The sequence below is a fragment of the Spodoptera frugiperda genome, chromosome 6 (genome assembly GCF_023101765.2).
Source record: "Spodoptera frugiperda isolate SF20-4 chromosome 6, AGI-APGP_CSIRO_Sfru_2.0, whole genome shotgun sequence".
Taxonomy (NCBI): Eukaryota; Metazoa; Arthropoda; class Insecta; order Lepidoptera; family Noctuidae; genus Spodoptera; species Spodoptera frugiperda.
In genome coordinates this window covers 4,645,264-4,665,250 of record NC_064217.1, presented here as the reverse complement: position 1 = coordinate 4,665,250, position 19,987 = coordinate 4,645,264, and the positions used below count along the sequence as shown (strand labels likewise).

The following is a 19,987-nucleotide window of genomic DNA, read 5'->3' as shown; positions in this document are numbered from 1 at the left end:
TTGTAATGTACGTACCATTTTCGCCAATGATGGCCTGTCCCCGCCGGCTATCGTAGCGCGGCGTGTGCGCAGTGAACCGGAGGAAGGACCGCGCCAGGCGCCGGTGCCTGAGCGCCACGTGTAGTAGGGCTCCGCCCAGCACGATGCACACTAGCAGGGCTCCGCCCCAACCCCACCACATTGCGCGAAGGGCTGATGGTTCATCAGTTTCTGATCCTAAGTAAAAAATATGTAGCCATTAAAGATTAATCACCTAACTTAATAGAACACATAAAAAATAATGAGCACAAAATACAGAGTAAACTGATGTGAAAACTATTCTTAATCCTCTCATTCTATTCAACCTTATCTCTCATTCTATTCAATCTTAAATGAGGAAAAGAAAATAGCATTCTATCCAGTCCCGATCTCAATCCTGGTCTCAGTCCCAGTTCCACTCCCAATTCCCACTCCTAGTACCCAGTCCCACTCCTAATCCCAGGCCCACTCGTATTTCCCAGTCCCACTCCTAATCCCAGAACCACTCCTAGTCTCCAGTCCCACTTTTTGTCGGTAGTCCTACTTCTAGTCACAGTCCCCTTCCAAATATAGCGTAGTATAGTATACATACCCTCCATGGTGAGCGTGTGCACCTCGCTGAGGTCGCTGTAGTACCCGTCCGAGGTGACGGCGCGCACGCCCACGTACAGCGGGCCCGTGACGTCATCGGGCGCCGTCAGCAGGCACGGCGACATCTCCGCCTTCATCGTCTTCATGTCCTCCGTCGGCTGCAGCAGGTCCTCCGGTATCTCCTTCTTAGATACTATCACTTCGTACTCGTGCCTGTACAGAAGTTGTTAAGAAATATTGTATTATCAAGATCGTGCTTACATTTTTTTTGTCAGTTAAACGTATACTATTCGCATGTTATGCTGTAATCTATTAGTAGTAAAAATAAATTGGAGTACATAATAGGTTTCGTACCAGTGAAATTCAATACTTTTTGGGAAGCGTCAAATATTTTCTCTAAGTTTTGTATGATATAGTGCGTTAGGACGTCATCATATTTTTACTTTAAATAGCAGACTTATTTCTAGAAAATTAGCTAACTTAACTAAATTTAGTAATCTATGAAAAGATAAAGATCATGAAATCTATTTATGAAAATGTGATTATTTTTAAATATTTATCTTGTTGAAAAATCTAAATAATTTATTTTTGTGTGAGGAAACTACCCAATTGCCTTTCTTCGCTAGTTATGTTATCAGCTCCACATAATTAGACAGAAGGCTAGTTACTGAAATGATTCCATTAACTGTTATATTACTAAGAATAGTTTAAAATTACATAAATCAATATTATAGCGACAATCAATGTCCTATCAATAGTAAGTAGCGACAAAAAGTATAGTACGGTAGTAAGTATGTATGAAGCAGTACGTACTGGTGCAGCGGTCGGTCGTCCCAGCTGACCATGATGTGTCCGTTGGGCGACAGCCACGCCAGTACCTCGCTGGGCGCCGCCAGCCCGCGCCCGCGGACCGACCGACACTGGACGGCCGCGCCCGGGACCGTCACCTAAATGATAAATAAATGATAAATGATATTTATTTTGCAAATAGGTTATAAAATAACACTTTTACACGTCAATAATAACACTTTTACACGTCAACCTGCACACCATACACAATACATTACTATGTTACACGTCACTCTATGACGACATATCTCTTAGTATTTTAATCTAGTAGTGAGCAGTGAGCAATGCTACTCACGCATTAATATGAGTCAGCGATTGTGCCGACTACAGTGTAGTAAGAATAAGACATAATGAGTGCGTGAGTAACATTGCACAACACACGACGTGGTGAATGATATTTGCATTATATATTTTCTCAATTTTAATTCCAACGGATAATCCTTTTCTTATTCTTACGTTAACTTTCTTCCAAATAAAAATGTAACAATAATATAAGATATTGAGAAAAGTATAAACTATTATCATTGATTCTAATCACTAATAAAATAAACACAATTTGTATTCTTTTACAAAAAGAATCAATATCAATAGTCACTCGAATCGAGTCTTATACAAATACTTTTCCAAAATGATGTCCTATTTCACGGAACTTATAATAAAAAACGTAACGTAAAACTTACATGTATGCAGACGTTGTACCTCCCGCCGACGGGCACGTCGTTGATAACGTGCGAGTAGCTCGACTGCCGGGACAAAGCCAGCTCGTACTGGCTCTTGCGGTTATGCGTCAGTTCTGTCACGTCCAGCTGAAACAATATCACTCGGTGTAAATACGACACTCAATATTAAACCTTTAAGTGTAATGTTATAAGGTTAACATTCCAGTTTGACAATTACCATTCTCTTGTTATTACATGATAGATTTCACAAACATAGGTTTCGTTTTACAGGTTTATCAATGTAAGCAGATATTATGTGAACACATATACACGAAACCATATCATTCTGGTACCTGGTAACATATTCTACGTGAAGTTACTTTTTTTTATTGGGACAAGCCCGCCTCAACCTCCCGTACTGCTGCAACTCCGGTAAGCCAGGATCTACAGTAGAGACAACCATAAAAACACCGGAACATTGAAGTCCGACGCGTCCCAGGGACAATAAATCTACGTGAAGTTACTGCAGTATTAGTTTTAAATTAATTATGTGCCTCACCGTGTAAGTGGTAGGTGTCCTAAGGGCGTTACAGTGAGCGTCCCACAGGATCTTCATCTGGCGCTTCTCCTCGTCGTATTCAACGTGCAAGTTTTTCACAGGAGCCCTGAGAAAAAAGTTACTCGTAATACATTACATCTTGTAGTTTCTAGTAGATGAAACGTAATCATTAATTAAATAAACCTCTAAACAAATATTCTCAAATAAAAGCTTAACAAAAAAATAAAACATAGTTCTTTGAAATATGGTCAACAGTCACAAGGCTATGTACTTACACCGCAATAACCATTATCACCTGCACTATACGGACTGTGACGCATATATAAGGTGACTAATAATTAATTAGTGAACGATATTTAAACACATAATTTATATATACCAACAACTTTCCCAAAAACTTTTTTGTATACTCATTAGTTTTATTTTTCTCGCAATAACAAAACATCAAAATTTCGCTGTGTCAGAGATTGCTAATCGACTTCTAACTTCAAATATATATGTAAAACTAGCAAATACGGTGGTTAAACAGTTTCCAGCTACATTTCTATATACGTAAGAATGAAACTTACATGTCGTTCTCGCGTGTGATGATTCCCTTGAACATGCTGAGAGGTCCCCCTCGCAGTCCGACGGTGAATATGTACGTCTCGCACGCGTGCAACCCTTCTATAAGCACGCTCGTGTTCTTTGTTATAATACGAGTATCTGGGGAACAAAATACCGTGTTGAGGACATCTGATTATGTAAACCTTAAAATTCTTAAAAAATATTACTAACTACAAGTATGATTACCGAACCAGAAACTTCAAGGTAACTAATTGTAGTTTTCGTCTTTGAAAATTCTGGTTTGGCTGGTAGAAAATACCAACGGCATTGAGCCCACCTTATACATATTTATGTGCATGAAGAGTTAAATAAATAAATCAATAAAATTCTTAATTATAGTTCCGAGTTTGAATCACAACCAGTGTAAAATTTATAGTTTCATGTAATTTTTACCCAAAATCGAAGGCATATTTTTGGTCATGTAACGGAAAAAATTAATAGTATGTGAAAGGAATAATTTAAAACTGTACAGATACATATTTAATAGACACTTACCATTGGACATTTCTCCAGGGCTGGTAGTCCTATGAATCATGTTGGTATAGTGGACTTCGTACTCTAGCTCTTTGCCCTTATACCGGTCTCCAGCGGGCGGACTCCAAGACACATAGACTGAAGTTCTCGTTTCCTTGGACAGTATTGCTGTGAAGTTCAAGGTCTCATCCTGGGTGCCTTCAGTCTGGAATGGAATGGTGAATGGATCGCCATACACGTTGTTCTTGTACGCCCTTATATCAATGTTTATTTGTACTCCCGGCGGTAGGTTCGTCACTGTAAGTAAAAAAGTGAATATTAATACTTTATAAAGTCCCCGTCACGAGAAGCTATAAATTTTGTAAACAAGTGTTCAGGAGTTCACAACATGAAAGAAAAGTTTCTTTTAATGCAAAGCAATGAAACAAACTCGTAAGCATTCGAAACTCGAATGACTGTTTATTTCAAAATGGCGTCCCGATAGTTTACAATCCCTGCGACGGACGCGTTCCGGTACCAAGAAACACAAACGATAGCGCTTTGCGTCGTTAAAATATAATTCGACTAAATTAAATAGGTTGTTACTTTCATATAACCCGTCTATATTTCATGTCGATTGAATATGTTCAAGTTATTATTATCTCGCAGTATAAAATGTTTACTTAGTAAAAGATGTTTGTTTACATAATTTATAGCTTCTCGTGACGGTTACTTTAGTTAGTACAGAAGTAAGTAGGTATATAGATATCCTATATTTGATTACATACAAATTAATAAATGAAAATAGTAAAATACAATTGTCACAATTCCTACTCTTCCTGTGGATGTTGTAAGAGCCAACTAAAGGTAGGTGTCCATAGACGCATCATAAGCATCGCACAGATCCCGTATGACGTCATCGGTACGCATCGCATGTAGGCATTGCCGGTGATGGCGGTCCGTACGATGCGGATCAGTGGACGCAGTTGTATGAGTTTCTATACAATACAAACTAAAATCCGTTGCGTGCGGCGCGTACGATGCGGACCTGTGGACGCTTGCCCTAATCGGGAACTGTCGGGACAGCAACGTCTTCTTAATAAACTTGATACTCATTACCAACCCGTTTGCTAAGAGTGGTGGAGATTACCGTAAATCCTTTATTTTGTAGAGAACTATAGTCCAGCAGATATTAATGAAAATAAATAACGTACATGTAATATTAGTAGCCTTGGTAGTGATGGGGTCCCGCATGGCGTATTCCGGCGGCAGTCGTACTCGGACCATGTATCCGTCGACGTTCCTTATTTGATGCCACTCGAGTCGCACGGAGCTTGTGTTGAGTCGCGTCATACTGGCGTTGACGAGGTCGTCTACGTCGTTGGCCGGGTCAAACGTTATGTTCATCACTTGCGAGGATGTCGACGTGAACGCATTGTTGGTAGCCGTCACCTAGAGCGGTAGAAATAAAGTTTATTTTTCAATAAAATGGTTAGTTGTACTCATAATGGCATTTGTAATAAAATTGTAATTAAAACATGTATCATAAAATTGATATTCAAACAAGTGTTGCTGTTGTCATGATCTATCACGGTCGAACATAGCCGACGAGTCAACATCATTTTTTAAATACACTTTGTGTCATCCGATTGAACTGATATGAAATGAATTTATTTTACTGTAAAACTGTGTTTGATTGTGGCACTAGAAGTTTTATTAGCTTCATTGATCAAATGACCAACCTATCAGTCATCATTCCCAACTCTATAAAAACAGATAACAATGAATATAAAACTCACCCAGAAGGAATAGTTATTGAACGGCTTGAAGAACCCGGTGACGTCTACAGAAATGGTCTTGCGGTCGTTGGCCGGGATGATCTTGGCGACGGGCGGCAGCGGCGGCGCGTAGTACAGCGTGTAGGACTGGATGGCGCCGCGCGGGGACTCGGGCCGGTCCCACACCACGTTGATACGGTGCCCTATCAGCTGGCGGACGCTCAGCCGGATTGGTGGCGATGGTACTGGAAATTGATGTTTTTATTAGGAACCTTCGTATTACATAAAAAAACCTTCGTTCGTATACGTAGGATATCATACAAAAATGAATTGCTAAGAATACGACGGTTATCATCAGGTGTTTTTCTTCGGAACTAGCTTTTCTGTAGTGTTAAAGACTGTTATTATAGTGATAAAATTACATAAATAGAATCTTAGTAACATCAATCATTTATACCCCACATGTCTTTAAGAAATTGCTAGAAAAACAAGAAATAGAACTAAGTAATTACATTATAATTTTATTGTAACTTTCCTGAGACATAATAAATTAATTGCGACGCACAACACATGACGCGGTGACTGTCGCAGAATATACTACTCATGAATATAAGCCTCTAGCGTGGCTTGAAACTAGTCGAGTTCTCGTCAAAACAATCACGTGAATGATCCGATAACATAATAAGTAATTACATTATATTTAAAATATGCATTACCTCCTTCGCCAGTGGTGGTGTTCACATATTTCATGGATGCATAAGTTTTGTTGGACTTGCTGTCTCTGATGTAGAATGTCACATTGTAGTTGGTATAAGGCTCCAGATCTGTAAACCTGAAAAAAAAACAATCATAAATACCTCACACTTACTAATATTCACCATTTTGTTCATGAAAAAGTAAAAACGTATAAAAAGTTGTTGCTCAGAATATTCCAAAACCGAAACTCCCAAGGGTTGAAATATCTCAGTCGTGTTAATAACAATTCGATCATAGTTAATTTTATTAAGAACTTATTAGTTAAAATAGTTAAGTTATATTTAGATAAAACACACTATTTGAACTGAATTGAACTCTACTCTTATCTACGCTCAGTAGATGTGCTTATGAAGGTCAATGGCAAAGTCGAATCTGACGGCGAACCCTTCGGAAGTCGACTAGACAGATTAGTAGGTCACATCACACCAATGTACCGTAATAAATACATATGAATACCTATAATTTAAGCGATTACATAATACTTATAGGAACATAAGAAGCATTACAATAATCTCACAAGAGAGAGGTTTTCCATAATCTTCACGCTTAGCAAGCAAGTTCGGAATTAAAAAGATCAGTACCCAATCGAAACGAGAGCGCGTTCGGCGCCCTGATTGGTTGGTTTATTCGAGCAGGCCAATCAGAGCGCCGAACACGCTCTCGAGCCGATTACTTTAAACGTAAAGCAAACTCGTACTAAGACAACTACATATCTATGAAAGAACGCTATTGTTCGGTGTCTGTTAAATGTAGTCGCGTAGTTCTTCAGTCAGCTGTTACCTAATAATTATACAGCTTTAATTATATTTAAACAAAATAAGTAGTTAAAAATACCTGTAAATACTATCGTTGGTCCAAGTCTTGTTGGCCCACACCCCGTCGCTGACCTTGGAGATGGAAGGCAGGAAGCTGTACAGCACCGTCTTCTGCTGCGCCATCCAGCACGAGATTAGGAAGCTCGTCGAGTTTATCGAAGACTGGTCCACGCCTATACTTAGGAACTGTGGAAAACATTTGTATTATACAGTAATACCCCGACTTACGCTACCCCGTTTTACGCGAATTCGGAGATACGCGGTTTTTCATTTTGATTACCGCGCGCATCGGCTCTCTCGCTCCGCGCACTCAGTGTTCAATTTGCGACAAGTTTAAACGTTGCGCATGCAATTATTTTACGTATAATCTCTAATTATGTCATCTAAAAGAACGAAAAATGAGTCATTTGAGCCTAACATTTTATATGCAACGTTGAACCCCGACTTACGCGAATTCGACTTACGCGACAACCGCTCGGGCCCACCTATCGCGTAACTCTGGGGTATTACTGTAAGTCTCGTGAGACTATAGTTATAATTATATCTGTTTAAGACAGACTGCCAACAAAAATCTGTTGAAGACAAATCCTCCACAAGCGCCGGTCCCCCAGCTTTTGCCCCCCTCCCCCCATGACGTTTAATGTTTTAACTGATTGGCTTGCTCAATATCGGTTTACTTAGTTTCAGGACACTCTTAGGACTTACATTAATGTGCAGTATTGCGTGACATACGACGCGGCGAACGTCATGTTGCGTATATATTATGAGCCCCTAGTGTGGCTTGAAACTAGTCGAGTTACCTCGTCAAACAGTTACGAGAGTAAACGTAACTTTTATTTTAAGATCATCATCATTGTAATTGCCTTTAACTGCCAGAAAATTGTTGAAGGCAAATCCTCCACTCACGTAAGTCACCGGTGACCTACGTGGCAGTTAACGTGTTAACCTTTTCCATGAATCACATTATATAAAAATTAAATAAGAAATATACAAACCTGGTAGACATGAGTATTATCGTTAAGGTCGCTGGTACAGTTGAGTTCGTCGCTGCCGTCGTAGCAGTCCTGTCGGCCATTACACACGTTCACTTGCGGCACGCAGTTGGTTCCGTCGTCGCACATCAGGTAACCGCGCTCACATTCTACTGTCGGCTTGCGGGTCTGGAAAATAAAAGTATTCATAACAATCATTTTAAGAATATGGAAGATTAATAGTTTAATACTGACTGACTACATACAGATTACCTACAACCTACTTAAAATTTCAAATGAATTTTTGGTTTACAAATTGTCATCATCATGATCAAATAAGTCACAAGACATCAACTGCTTCACATAAACCTTCCCAATGACATCCAGCATCCAAATTGGTAGGTTGGAAGCAACCTGTATTCAATGGCTCCCTTTTTTGAGGGAGAAAAATCATCCAATGACTTCTCCCGCCTTGGGTGAGGCGGGAGGGAGTGTCAGACTCTTACTGACTAAAAACCACCCCGTTCCTTCTCCTGCTTTGAGCCGGAGTCCCGGTAACCTGTTACATTGTCCGCAGCTCCGGAATACAATGGCTCCCTGCGATCTTAACCAGGTCGCCTGTCTACTGTAATAACAGGAGGTGACTTACAGAAGTTCCAGGGCAGTTCATCTCGTCGCTCTTGTCGTCGCAGTGGAAGACTCCGTCGCAGAGTTGGTCGGTCCGCACGCAGGCGGCGCCGTCGCGGCACGGCGTGTGGTCCGCGCCGCAGCGGGGGGGAGGGGGGGACGCGCCGCGGCACGACTGCTCGTCCGACCCGTCCGAGCAGTCCATGGCCCCGTCGCACACCCAGCTCAGGGGGATACAGCGACCTGCCACACAATGCTCATATGTTACAGGATTGGAAACAAAAACGGCTCATTTTTTTAATATGAAGGACAGCAAATACACGATTCGTGTGTAATTAATAGGTAATAATCAGAAACAACTACGGTACGGTAATGGAAACTAACTATGGCAATTAACCCGAAGTGATGAGGAGATAATGGAGGATCAGAAACGTCACTGTCCGTGAATACGAGTCTTTTTATCCACGTATGGCAAATTAACTAACGAGTGCATCGAAGGTGTCGAAATAACAGGTAACTGTTATTATTGTAATTTGTTTTTTGTTTTTAATTTGATTTTGTATTTAGATATATATATATTTTCTTTTTATACTTATATATATTTTTATTATATGTCATGTTCGATCATTTTGATGACAGTTTTGTTTCGTGTTCGTCTTCTTATGTCTCTGATGAGAGTTTTGCTAGCGCGTTTAGTGATGACTCAATACATCTCCGTGAACAACTCTTTAATACCTTTTCTCCTTACAGTAAATTCTTTAACGCGGTTCACATAAACGCTCAAAGTATTCCTGCTCATCATGCCGACTTATTATCCTCTTTTGACTCCAACTTTGTTCATGCTATCCTTGTCTCTGAAACTTTCCTCAAACCAGCACTTCCTTCCACGCAATATTCCTTGCCCGGCTACAAGCTCGTGCGTAGTGACAGGACCGGCAAGGGAGGCGGAGGGGTCGCCATTTATCTCCGTGGAGATATCTCCTTTAAAATTGTTGACAAGTCTCCGAGTGATTACTCTAAATTCGCAGAACACCTATTTATTGAAATTACTTTTTATAACACCAAGGTGCTTCTAGGTGTCTATTACAATCCTTCCTGCACTTTCGATTACTTTTCCTCTTTTGAGTCGAAACTTGAACAGTTCACTCCCCTCTATGACCACACGATAATCCTCGGAGACTTCAACACGTGTTTGATTAGGGATGATGGGCGTAGCCGTAAACTCCGATCCCTTGTCTCTTCTGTCAATATGCACATTCTTCAGCTTAATGCCACTCATCACGCCCCTCATTGCAATCCCTCACTCCTTGATCTCATAATTGTTTCAGACCCCAGCAAGGTTGCCACTCATGGGCAGCTCTCTGCCTCTTTCTCTTATCACGACCTTTTGTTTCTATCTTATAAGATCCGTCCACCTAAGCGTAAATCCAAATTTCTTTTCCTTCGCAGTTTCAAGAACATTGATATGGATCGTTTGATGGAAGATGCGGGCGGAATTGACTGGTCTCCTGTTTACGACTGCAATGATGTAGATTCTATGGTGTCTTTATTTAATAAGTTGGTATTGGAACTTTATGATAAACACGCTCCTCTTAAGAAGGTAAATGTTAAACATCTTCCGGCCCCATGGCTATCTGACGGTATTAAGCAGCAGATGTCCAAACGCGATAAGGCTAAGCGACGGTACAGAAGAGATCCAACTGAGGAGAACTGGTCGTCCTACAAGAAATTACGAAATCGCTGCAGTCGTCTGTGCAGAGATGCAAAGAGACGCCATATTCACAACTCCATTAAGGACTTCAACACGGCACAAGTATGGCAATTTCTAAAGTCTTTTGGCATTGGGAAAGTTGCTAATGATAGCGCTCCCGAAATTAATCTCAATGCAATTAATGAACACTTCTCAAAGCCACCAGTAACGCTAGATGACAATGTTAAGTCATCTACACTTAATTATCTCTCCAGCCTTTCGTTGCCAAACTGTTCTTCTTTTTCTTTCCGCCCGGCTGCGGAGGGAGATATTAAACGTGCTATCCTATCCATTTCCACAAAAGCTGTGGGGGACGATGGTCTTCACCTACAAATGCTTCTTCCTATCCTCAATGTACTCGTTCCTGTCATTCTCCATCTTGTTAATTACTCCCTCTTCACTAGCTCCTTTCCATCAGCTTGGAAGAAAGCTCATGTGTTGCCATTGCCCAAAGTCTCCAATCCATCCTCGGTTACCCAGTTCCGCCCTATATCCATACTTCCTATCCTATCCAAAGTCCTTGAGAGTGTTGTCAACAATCAACTGTCTAATTATCTCTCCTCCAACGGACTGCTGAGTCCGTACCAATCTGGTTTTCGTCCTGGCCATAGCACAGTGTCGGCGCTGGTCAAAATTACCGATGACATCCGACTGGCCATGGAGAATAAGCTTCTAACAGTACTAGTTTTGCTGGATTTTAGCAGTGCGTTTAATTCAGTTGATTTTGACATCCTCCTAGGTATCCTATCCTCACTAGGTGTATCCCCTTCTGCAGTTGCGTGGTTCAATTCTTATCTTCGAGGTCGCTCGCAGTCGGTCCGCTGTAATGAGGCTTCCTCTGAGTGGTGCGACCTCGCTGCGGGTGTTCCTCAAGGTGGCGTTCTCTCTCCTTTACTTTTCTCCGTTTTTATTAACGCCGTCACCAAGTCACTTGCTTCACACTACCATCTCTATGCAGACGACTTGCAGCTTTATCAACACTTTAAACTTGAGGAAATCTCTAGTGCAATTAATGCCATCAATAATGATCTTGGAAACATTGGTAACTGGGCTAAAAGTTTTGGACTCTTAGTCAATCCTGCCAAATCACAAGCTCTCATTATTGGTGGCAGATATTTTCTTAATAAACTACAGTCTCCTCCACAGGTCTTCTTCGATAACACTATTATTCCATACTCCTCTCACGTCAAGAACTTGGGTATACTAATGGACTGCAACCTGTCATGGGGTTTGCACGTTGCGGAAGTAAGCAGGAGGGTTTTTTGCTCGTTTCAGTCTCTTAAACGGCTCCAGAAGTTCCTGCCTTTTCAAACAAAAATTACTCTTGCTCAGTCGCTTCTCCTCCCCCTATTAGATTATGCTGATGTCTGTTTCCTTGATGCGACTGAGGAACTTCTCGACAAACTCGAACGTCTCCAGAATCTGTGCATCCGCTTCATTTTTGGCCTCCGGAAATACGACCATGTGTCTGAATTTCGGAGCCGGCTGAAGTGGCTGCCTATTCGGCGACGTCGGGATGTTCATATTCTTTCTTTTCTCTACTCTCTTCTTCACAACTCCCACTCCCCAAGCTATCTTCGGGAACGTTTTGAATTTCTTGCTCCCAGAGACAAACCCTGTCGCTCCTCTTCATCTCTACTTCTCCGTGTCCCTCCTCATGCTTCGAGCCGTTATGGTGGATCCTTCACTGTTCATGCTGTGAGGCTTTGGAACTCTCTTCCACATACTGTGCGCGGGAGCTCATCATTAGATGTCTTCAGGAGACGAATTAAAGAACATTTTTTGTCAACATGATTTATGTATTTATGTATGTATTTAATTTATATTTTATTTTGTAATTATTATTTTGTCTATTGTGTAGTTTTATTTTTTTGTTATTTGTTGTTTAGTTAGTAGTTTTTTTCTTAGAATGTGTTTGTAGTTTTAAAAATTTTGCGCACGTTGATTACCCGCCTGTATAAAATCTCTCTTTAGCTTTAAGGTTTGCTGTCAGAGAACCCAATTCTGGGTTAAGCTCGCCTTTGTACATAACCTTTCGAAATTGTATGTATCTGTTTATATTTGTGTGTGTGCAATAAAGTATAATAATAATGGATATGACGTAATTTTTCCATTTTTTATGTGAACATTTATAATATTTTGGTTTCTTATTTTGTGACAATAATAAAAAGTTTACCAACATACCTGGTGCACATGTAAAGTCATTCTTGCCACACCTCTTAACGACTGGAGTATGGTCAGGGGTGACTGGAATCAACTCAGATGGCGGGTCAAAGCCACAGCCGATCTCGTCTGACTTGTCCCCGCAATCATCGATCCCATCGCACCTCCACCAATCCGGCATACAGTTCCCATTGTCACATTTAAACATCCAGTCCAGACACGTCTTATTGCTAGAGAAATCTGGCTTCTCTGTACCGGGAATAGGGAGCAATTTAGAATGTTGAGAATTGGTACAGTTCTTCTCATCCGAGGAGTGCTCGTCGCCGCAGTCGTTTTCACCGTCGCAGACCTAAATCAAAATAAAATAATGTTAAAAATTACTTACAATTGCAAAATTCTAGACAACAATCTCAAAATTTATTTACTAATTTATTGGTAATCATAAAGTAAATTGTAAAGCCTAAATATTCACTTTTTAATGAAATAGATAAACAAATACAAGCATAGTTTTATGCTGCTTAACTCTGAGGCTTATTAAAGCACAAGCATTTTCTTTTAAAGCAATTTTGATAGACATAAATACTGTTAAAGAACAACTGGACAACACTTTAAGTACATGAGTATATTATAGGTTATTTAAAACTAGCGACCCGCCCCAGCATTGCATGGGGGCTATGTTATACATATAAACATTCCTCTTGAATCACTGTATCTATTAAAAAAACCGCATGAAAATCCGTTATGTAATACAAAGGGACATGGGGACAGAGGAAGTGACTTTGTTTTATAGTATGTAGTGAAGTAACTCACCCAAGATTTAAAGATACATTTGCCGCTGGGACACCGGAACATGTAAGGAGCGCAGGTGGAGTCCTTGCACCGCTGGTCATTCTCATCCTCGCCATTATCACAGTCCTTCTCCCCATCGCAGACCCACGAGTTGGGGATGCACATGCTACTGTCATTGCTACAAGCGAAACCGTTGCCGGAACAACTTTCCACTATATCTGGACGTTTCGTTTGAATCTGTTGACAGATAATAATAATAAGAAAAGTTGTTGGTATAATGAGTGTTTATAAAGTTAAATTAAATAAAGATTATTTATAAACAATTAATTACTAAACCTTATATTTTTACTCTTTTTTCTATTAGGGGGTTAGGAATTTAAGGGTTGTTTGGGGAATCGGGAATTGATATTGTGAGAAAATGTTCAGAAATAATCTAGTAGATTTTTTATTATAAACTTATTAAAATAATATTGTAAACTCTTATGTACTTAAATAAATCTCAATATTTCTGTATTAATTCCAGCGATTCCAGCAATGTGACCCAATTTCTTTTCAAAATACAAGGCCATAATTCACACGCGACATAGTAACACTATACTTTAATGGCATACAATCATTTGACACTAACAACACGGTATCAGTATCACAATAAAAACTAAACACAACAATGTCGAAAGATGATAAATTACATTGTAATTACAATCAAACATGAATCATGCAAATTACTGGGAACTAACATGTGATTTCCAACGAAAAAATATCTTTACAAAACATTAAACATACATTTTACACAAAATTATAAAATAAAGAATGTTACTGTGAAAATAAATACACAAAAAAGTGAAAAACATTAACAAAAAGTTTGTCAGAAGTGGGATTCGAACCCACGCCCTCAGAGAGGACCAGAACAACTCGAACCCACGTTTAGTGGGCAAGGGAACCTTGAGTCTGGCGCCTTAGACCGCTCGGCCATCCTGACATGTACGTAACACGGTGAAATTGCCGACCGGTATCCGAGCGCATGCTATCCCATTTTTAAATTGGGTAATGGAAGTTTGATAAATTGGAATTTGTCTTTGAAAAGTATTGGTTGTTTTGCTTTATTTATTAAATTTTATTTTTGGAGTTTTTTTTTTGTTGCGAACGCTGTTCCTTGGTTTTTTTTTAATAAACGACGCCGCCCATTTATACCGCAACACTAAAAGAATTACAAGTGCATTACTGGGATTTTAAGGATTGTAAATTTGGGGATTAGAGATTGAGGGGGAGGATTAGGCCTTCTCAATATAATAAGTGAACTTACCGTGCAGTTTCTTTCATCAGATCCATCCTTACAGTCGTTGTCTCCGTCACACAACCAACGCTTCTCTATGCAGTGTCCATTGTCACATTGGAATTTGTTCTCCGAGCAATTACGGTGACCGCAGTCTGAAATATTAACAAAACAGTATTAGCAAGCTTATACTTATTCTGCAATATTTCCTTTGTTTATCGTGTTATCAAATTGCTAATTAATTTCTTTGTGTGATTGTATTAGTACTTATTTGTTTTTAATCAATGAAAAGGAATTTCTAATTTCAGTTTGTTAGGGAATAAGCCAATGTATCTTAACGTTTCTTGTAAATATGTTGTTGGCTTTTAGTTGTTTAATTGGCGATTATGACTATTCATCAGTGCAAAATTCTTATACTTGTAGTAATTGATGGTTGCACTTGTCAAACTACCAATAAATTAGTCAGTGACTTATGGAGTCGTGTCATACTAACAATTAGTCATCGTAAACTATCGAATAACCTTTGGCCGCAGATTGACATGGTGACAAACCAAACAATTCATTAAATTTATTTAAAATATAACTAAAGATATAGGTACACAAAACATGACGTGAATATTTTATCATGCATTAGCCACCCTCTGCTGCGTCAACCGTAACGAACTCTTGAATCCAATACCAAGCGATCGACATTAAAATTGTGAAATCTCGTACTTTTGAGTTGACTTTTGACTTGCCCATTGCATCCATATTGCGTGGATGTTGAATGAAGTAAATGGTATTGAGTTTGGTTTTATTTTCCGTACTCTGAATGCTATTTTAAAAGCTACGATTTAGGTTCTACAGTTTTGACATTGAATAATTAGTGAGATTTTATTGTATTGATATTGCATTGACATTGAGATTGGTTCCGAGAGTAAGTAGCTAGGACGGGGTGTTTGCATCAACAAAACAGAAGAAAAACTAATAAAACATAAAAATAAATAACAATACCTTTCTCATCGCTCATATCAGCGCAATCGATATCATCATCGCACTTCCAGTGTGGTAGGTAGCACCGAGTATTGTCACACATGATCATCGGCGGGACACAGAGGCAGCCGATCTCATCGGACAGATCTCCGCAGTCGTTGTTACCATCGCAGCGAGAGAATGATGATATACACTTCCCATTCTTGCATGTAAACTCCTCCTGTGAGTGGGAAGTATATTCTTAAGCTTCATACAAATTGTTGAACAAATAAATATCCTCAATATTTGATTGAATTTTATTTTTGACCCTCATTTTGAAATTCCGAATTATATAAATAGTACTTATAATAAATTAACAAAAAATCACGGTTTATTCACGTAAATTAATGGAGAAAAGCTCTACTAGTTTCGAGTCACAGAAGGACTCTTCATCATGACCAGCGTGCGCAGACGTGGTGACGTCGCGCAGCCTACTAAGTAAACCGTGATTTTTAGTTAATTTAGTATGTCTTACGATAGTTATTATAAAAAAAAAATAGTACAGTACTCTGAATGCCGATAGGCTTGCCTATTACATGAAAATAACATAGTGTGTTACATTATTTTCATGTTTTGAAATAATTATCACATGAAGCTAAGTATGAAACACATGCATTTTACAGGAAGTACGTACAACGGTACAACCATTTATTGTAAATTATCTCATTATTCATCATTATTTCTACGTGTAGGCACATCACATGTCATACGCACTCTGCGTCATTAAGGGGTAGTTTCAATCCCAGCGTTGTTAGTGGAAACCCAATAAGATAATATTTCATTGGAATTTGAATTTAAATAAAGTTTACCTATTTTTGTTTACATTATAAAATAAATATCTACGCAGATAACACTAATCCCGGCCCTCACAATCAGCTTACTGACGTATGTAGACCGATAACATTGATAAAAGTATAAATCACAACAAAGAAATTCAATCAACACTACAATAACATACAAAATAAGAGAACAATGTACTAAATGAGAATGAACTTACCAGGCCACAAGTAGATACTTCTGTTTCGGGACACGTCATGTTCGCGTAGGGCTCCGTGTTGTTGGGACACATGCACTTGCCGCCAACCATAGTCAGCCCATCAGGACACAGGCAGCTGAATGTATTGCCCGGCCCGCCCAAACATATCGTGTCGCAACTAGTGTTCTTGTACGAACACGCGTTACTGCCGTACTGCACGAAGTGAGCGAACACCTTCAAGTCCATCAAACCGACGAACGAATCATTAATCGTCATCACATTCATTCCACTGTCTTTGTCAGCAACGAATATTGATTTCTCTTTCCAATCGTCCCAGTACATCTTGTCTTTCAGCACCGCTACAGCAAATGGATGCGTTACTCTCTGGTCGTTCGAGAAAATCCGCTTAAAGTACTTGCCGTTCAAATCAGAGCTAGCGATGTAGTCCTCCATAGCATCCACCCAGTATATCCTCTCCGACATCTGGTCGATCGTGATACCATTTGGCCACTGGACTATTGGCTTGCCGAACAATTTTACAACGTCCTTACCGTCAAGGTTTGACCTGGAAACTGATGGGTTGTTCCTGTCCCAGTCTGTCCAGAATAGAAAGCCTGCTTTTGGATGTACTGCAATACCGCGGGGACGCGATAAAACTTTCGAATCCAAAATAGTGACCCTCATTCTGGTTTCCTTGATCATATCTATCCTTACAGCTTCGATCTTCTTCCTCAAGCCATCGACAAAGAACAGAACGTTAGAAATCCAATCAAATGCCATGCCTTCTATGCTGGCGAGGTCTCTGTCGACGATCACCTCCTGTGTCGTGCCATTGTTGAAGCACTGACGGCTGATCTTATCCAATTCTATGTCAGCCCAGTAGATGCAGTTGTTCTTTATGTCAAATTCAATGGCAACGATGTTCCTTTCATTCACCACGGGGTATATAGTCGTGTTTTCAGACAGATCAATGCGAGCGATTTTATTGCCGAGGGCGACTAGCATGAATTCTGTTGGTTCTTCAAGAGGGCAGGGGATCAGATCAGGAACGTACGCCATGTAACCTGAGACACTGCATACATCTCCATCAATCTTCCTGTAACCTTTAGTGCGCCAGTAGAAGTGACCGGGCAGACAATCTGCAGGAACGGCGTATGGATCGTATTTTGAGGATTTATTATGAATACATTCATTGCCGGAGAGCATAAATCCGAAATCACATTCAAAATCTCTGCGACTGCACTCGCAAGTCTCCTTTTTGAAAGGTCTGTCGTAATCTATTCCGTTGTAGCAGTTCGTGTGGGCGAGGCGGCGCTGGAAAGTGTTCCTGGTACCGAGCACACAGGAGACGGATGAGTTAGGAGGCGAAGGAGACCAGTACTTGTAGTCGTCACTAGTGCAGTTGCGAGCGAAAGTATTACGCAAATCGATTGTAATTATAATCCACTGATGTTGGTCGTTCGCAGAGCCGAACATAGTAAACGTTGTCGTATTCTCTCCGGGCTCGGTCATTAGTCCGTAGATGCGCAGGTCATCGGCATTGAACCTATAAATTAATGTTGTTAATAACGACAAACAAATATAATTAATTTTATATTGATAACAGTAACTGCAGCAGTGACTCACTGATAAGAGTTCCACTCGATGCCTTCGTTCGTTGAGTACAGTATCTTTCTCGTTTCACCACGAGATTTAAAGTACTTGACAGCTACCAGAACACCGCCATGGTCACCGTAGTTGAAGAAGTAGTAGTCTTTGAGAATCCTCTTCCACGTAAGACCGGCGTCGCGACTGATGTACACGCCAGGGATTCCTTTCAGCGACTTGCCCATGACACCGGTGGCCATAATAATTCCTGGCGCTGATTTCGAGCTCATAATGCTTGCTGACCTATAATAGATAACATATGTTGACACCCTCTATCATGCTATGAAATATGATACACCAAACATTCACCAGATTCCCTCTGTGAACACTAACATCTTCAACAAATAACCAGCAAATATTACCATGCTCAAATCAAATACATATTAAAATTAATGGTGTACTGAATTGAGGTCTACATTCTTCTAAAGTCAAATTATAAAACATTGAATAAAAACTATTGCCATTTAATGTTATTGACAAATGATGGAATGAGTTAATGAAACCATAATGAAGCAAATATAACCACAAACTGTATAAACCAATGGAAAGATTTAAATAAAATGGATAAACACATATGTTCGTGCTGTGCAAATTAAACAAAAAGCATAATCAAGTAACTATAATACACTCTATTCGTGTCAGTTTACCTCAAACCGTTCGCAACCACATTTCCAGGTGGGCTGCAAGCAATTTTAATCTTTATCAGCATTTTTCTTATATGAAACATAATTATAATTGCTATGTGAGTAATTTTACGGTTTAAGTAACAAGAAATGTGATAGTTTCCCAACATTTTGGTGAATATTTAAGCAAACTTGGTGCTTTTATGGTATAAAATTGTATAATTTTATAATAAAAGGTAAGAGAAAGGTGATAAGATGTATGATAGTTTTGACCCAACTACTAAGAAGGGTTATCTTCATAACGTATTAAGCACATATAGGTTGTGACTTTGTATATTTATTTAGCAGCTTCTAGTTCCTAGCTAATCATTACATTATAAGTATTCTAGCATTAGTTCACTAGCATTTCAATATTTTATAATGGTTACGCGTTTTATTAGTGTCTACTCTATTACTCAAAAATATAATAGTATAGAGCCCACGAGTTTGTTGTTATAAGTATAGATAGATAGATAGATGTAGCACATTACATAATATATAGTAAGTTACTTCCAATTAGTATATAACTAATAAATTAATATTATAAAGAGATAATGTTTGCAACAGACCAACTAAAACCTTCACCAATATTAAAAATAAATATTTCCCGAAAGCATATAAAAATAATTATAATAGGTCCCTTTACGATAATTTCTTTGACGCATATGAAACCGCGAATTTATCGCTAGAACTCGTAATGTTATGAGCATTATAACTAGTAGGACGGCTGATGAGCCTTATTATAAAAAATAGACATAATAAATACCATAATTATGTTGAATGATGAATCATATCGTAAAGTGCAAAGTATTGTATATTACTAAGACATAGACTACCTAAAGGTACAATACTTGTGGTAGCTGCGGTTAGTCAATACGTGACTAATTTGTTTGTGTTCGCAGTCGTGATATAAATTAAATAACACTAGCTACTTGAAAATATATATCGATCTGGGAATCTGTAGGAAAATACCGAAACAACTGCGACTGTGTAATTTAGTGTTATTAGAACTATGTACTTGTATGTATTTTATA

General features: G+C 39.3%; 1 protein-coding gene and 1 non-coding gene across 3 annotated transcripts in view; both read right to left on the bottom strand.

The window, feature by feature from the left end:
* LOC118267786 (40S ribosomal protein S19a) overlaps positions 1 to 19,987 on the bottom strand; it is a 43,473-nt gene that overhangs the window by 892 nt on the left and 22,594 nt on the right. Inside the window, exons 12-31 of one of the 2 annotated variants that reach the window (XM_035581974.2) lie at positions 18,939 to 18,971; positions 18,271 to 18,534; positions 16,666 to 18,190; positions 15,651 to 15,849; positions 14,688 to 14,812; positions 13,406 to 13,621; positions 12,617 to 12,944; positions 8,705 to 8,925; positions 8,080 to 8,244; positions 7,104 to 7,270; positions 6,230 to 6,345; positions 5,535 to 5,758; positions 4,950 to 5,187; positions 3,778 to 4,053; positions 3,246 to 3,381; positions 2,677 to 2,782; positions 2,139 to 2,264; positions 1,423 to 1,556; positions 611 to 822; positions 16 to 216 (exon numbers count right to left, since the gene is read on the bottom strand). In XM_035581974.2, coding sequence (XP_035437867.2) covers positions 16 to 216; positions 611 to 822; positions 1,423 to 1,556; positions 2,139 to 2,264; positions 2,677 to 2,782; positions 3,246 to 3,381; positions 3,778 to 4,053; positions 4,950 to 5,187; positions 5,535 to 5,758; positions 6,230 to 6,345; positions 7,104 to 7,270; positions 8,080 to 8,244; positions 8,705 to 8,925; positions 12,617 to 12,944; positions 13,406 to 13,621; positions 14,688 to 14,812; positions 15,651 to 15,849; positions 16,666 to 18,190; positions 18,271 to 18,534; positions 18,939 to 18,971 — 5,012 coding nt within the window. The remainder of the gene's footprint in view (positions 1 to 15; positions 217 to 610; positions 823 to 1,422; positions 1,557 to 2,138; positions 2,265 to 2,676; positions 2,783 to 3,245; positions 3,382 to 3,777; positions 4,054 to 4,949; positions 5,188 to 5,534; positions 5,759 to 6,229; positions 6,346 to 7,103; positions 7,271 to 8,079; positions 8,245 to 8,704; positions 8,926 to 12,616; positions 12,945 to 13,405; positions 13,622 to 14,687; positions 14,813 to 15,650; positions 15,850 to 16,665; positions 18,191 to 18,270; positions 18,535 to 18,938; positions 18,972 to 19,987) is intronic. The other variant, XM_050694349.1, reaches the window with a different exon arrangement.
* Trnal-caa (transfer RNA leucine (anticodon CAA)) lies at positions 14,248 to 14,363 on the bottom strand. Its single transcript has 2 exons — positions 14,326 to 14,363; positions 14,248 to 14,292 (listed from the first exon to the last, which is right to left on the bottom strand). It is a non-coding gene; the product is annotated as a tRNA-Leu (tRNA).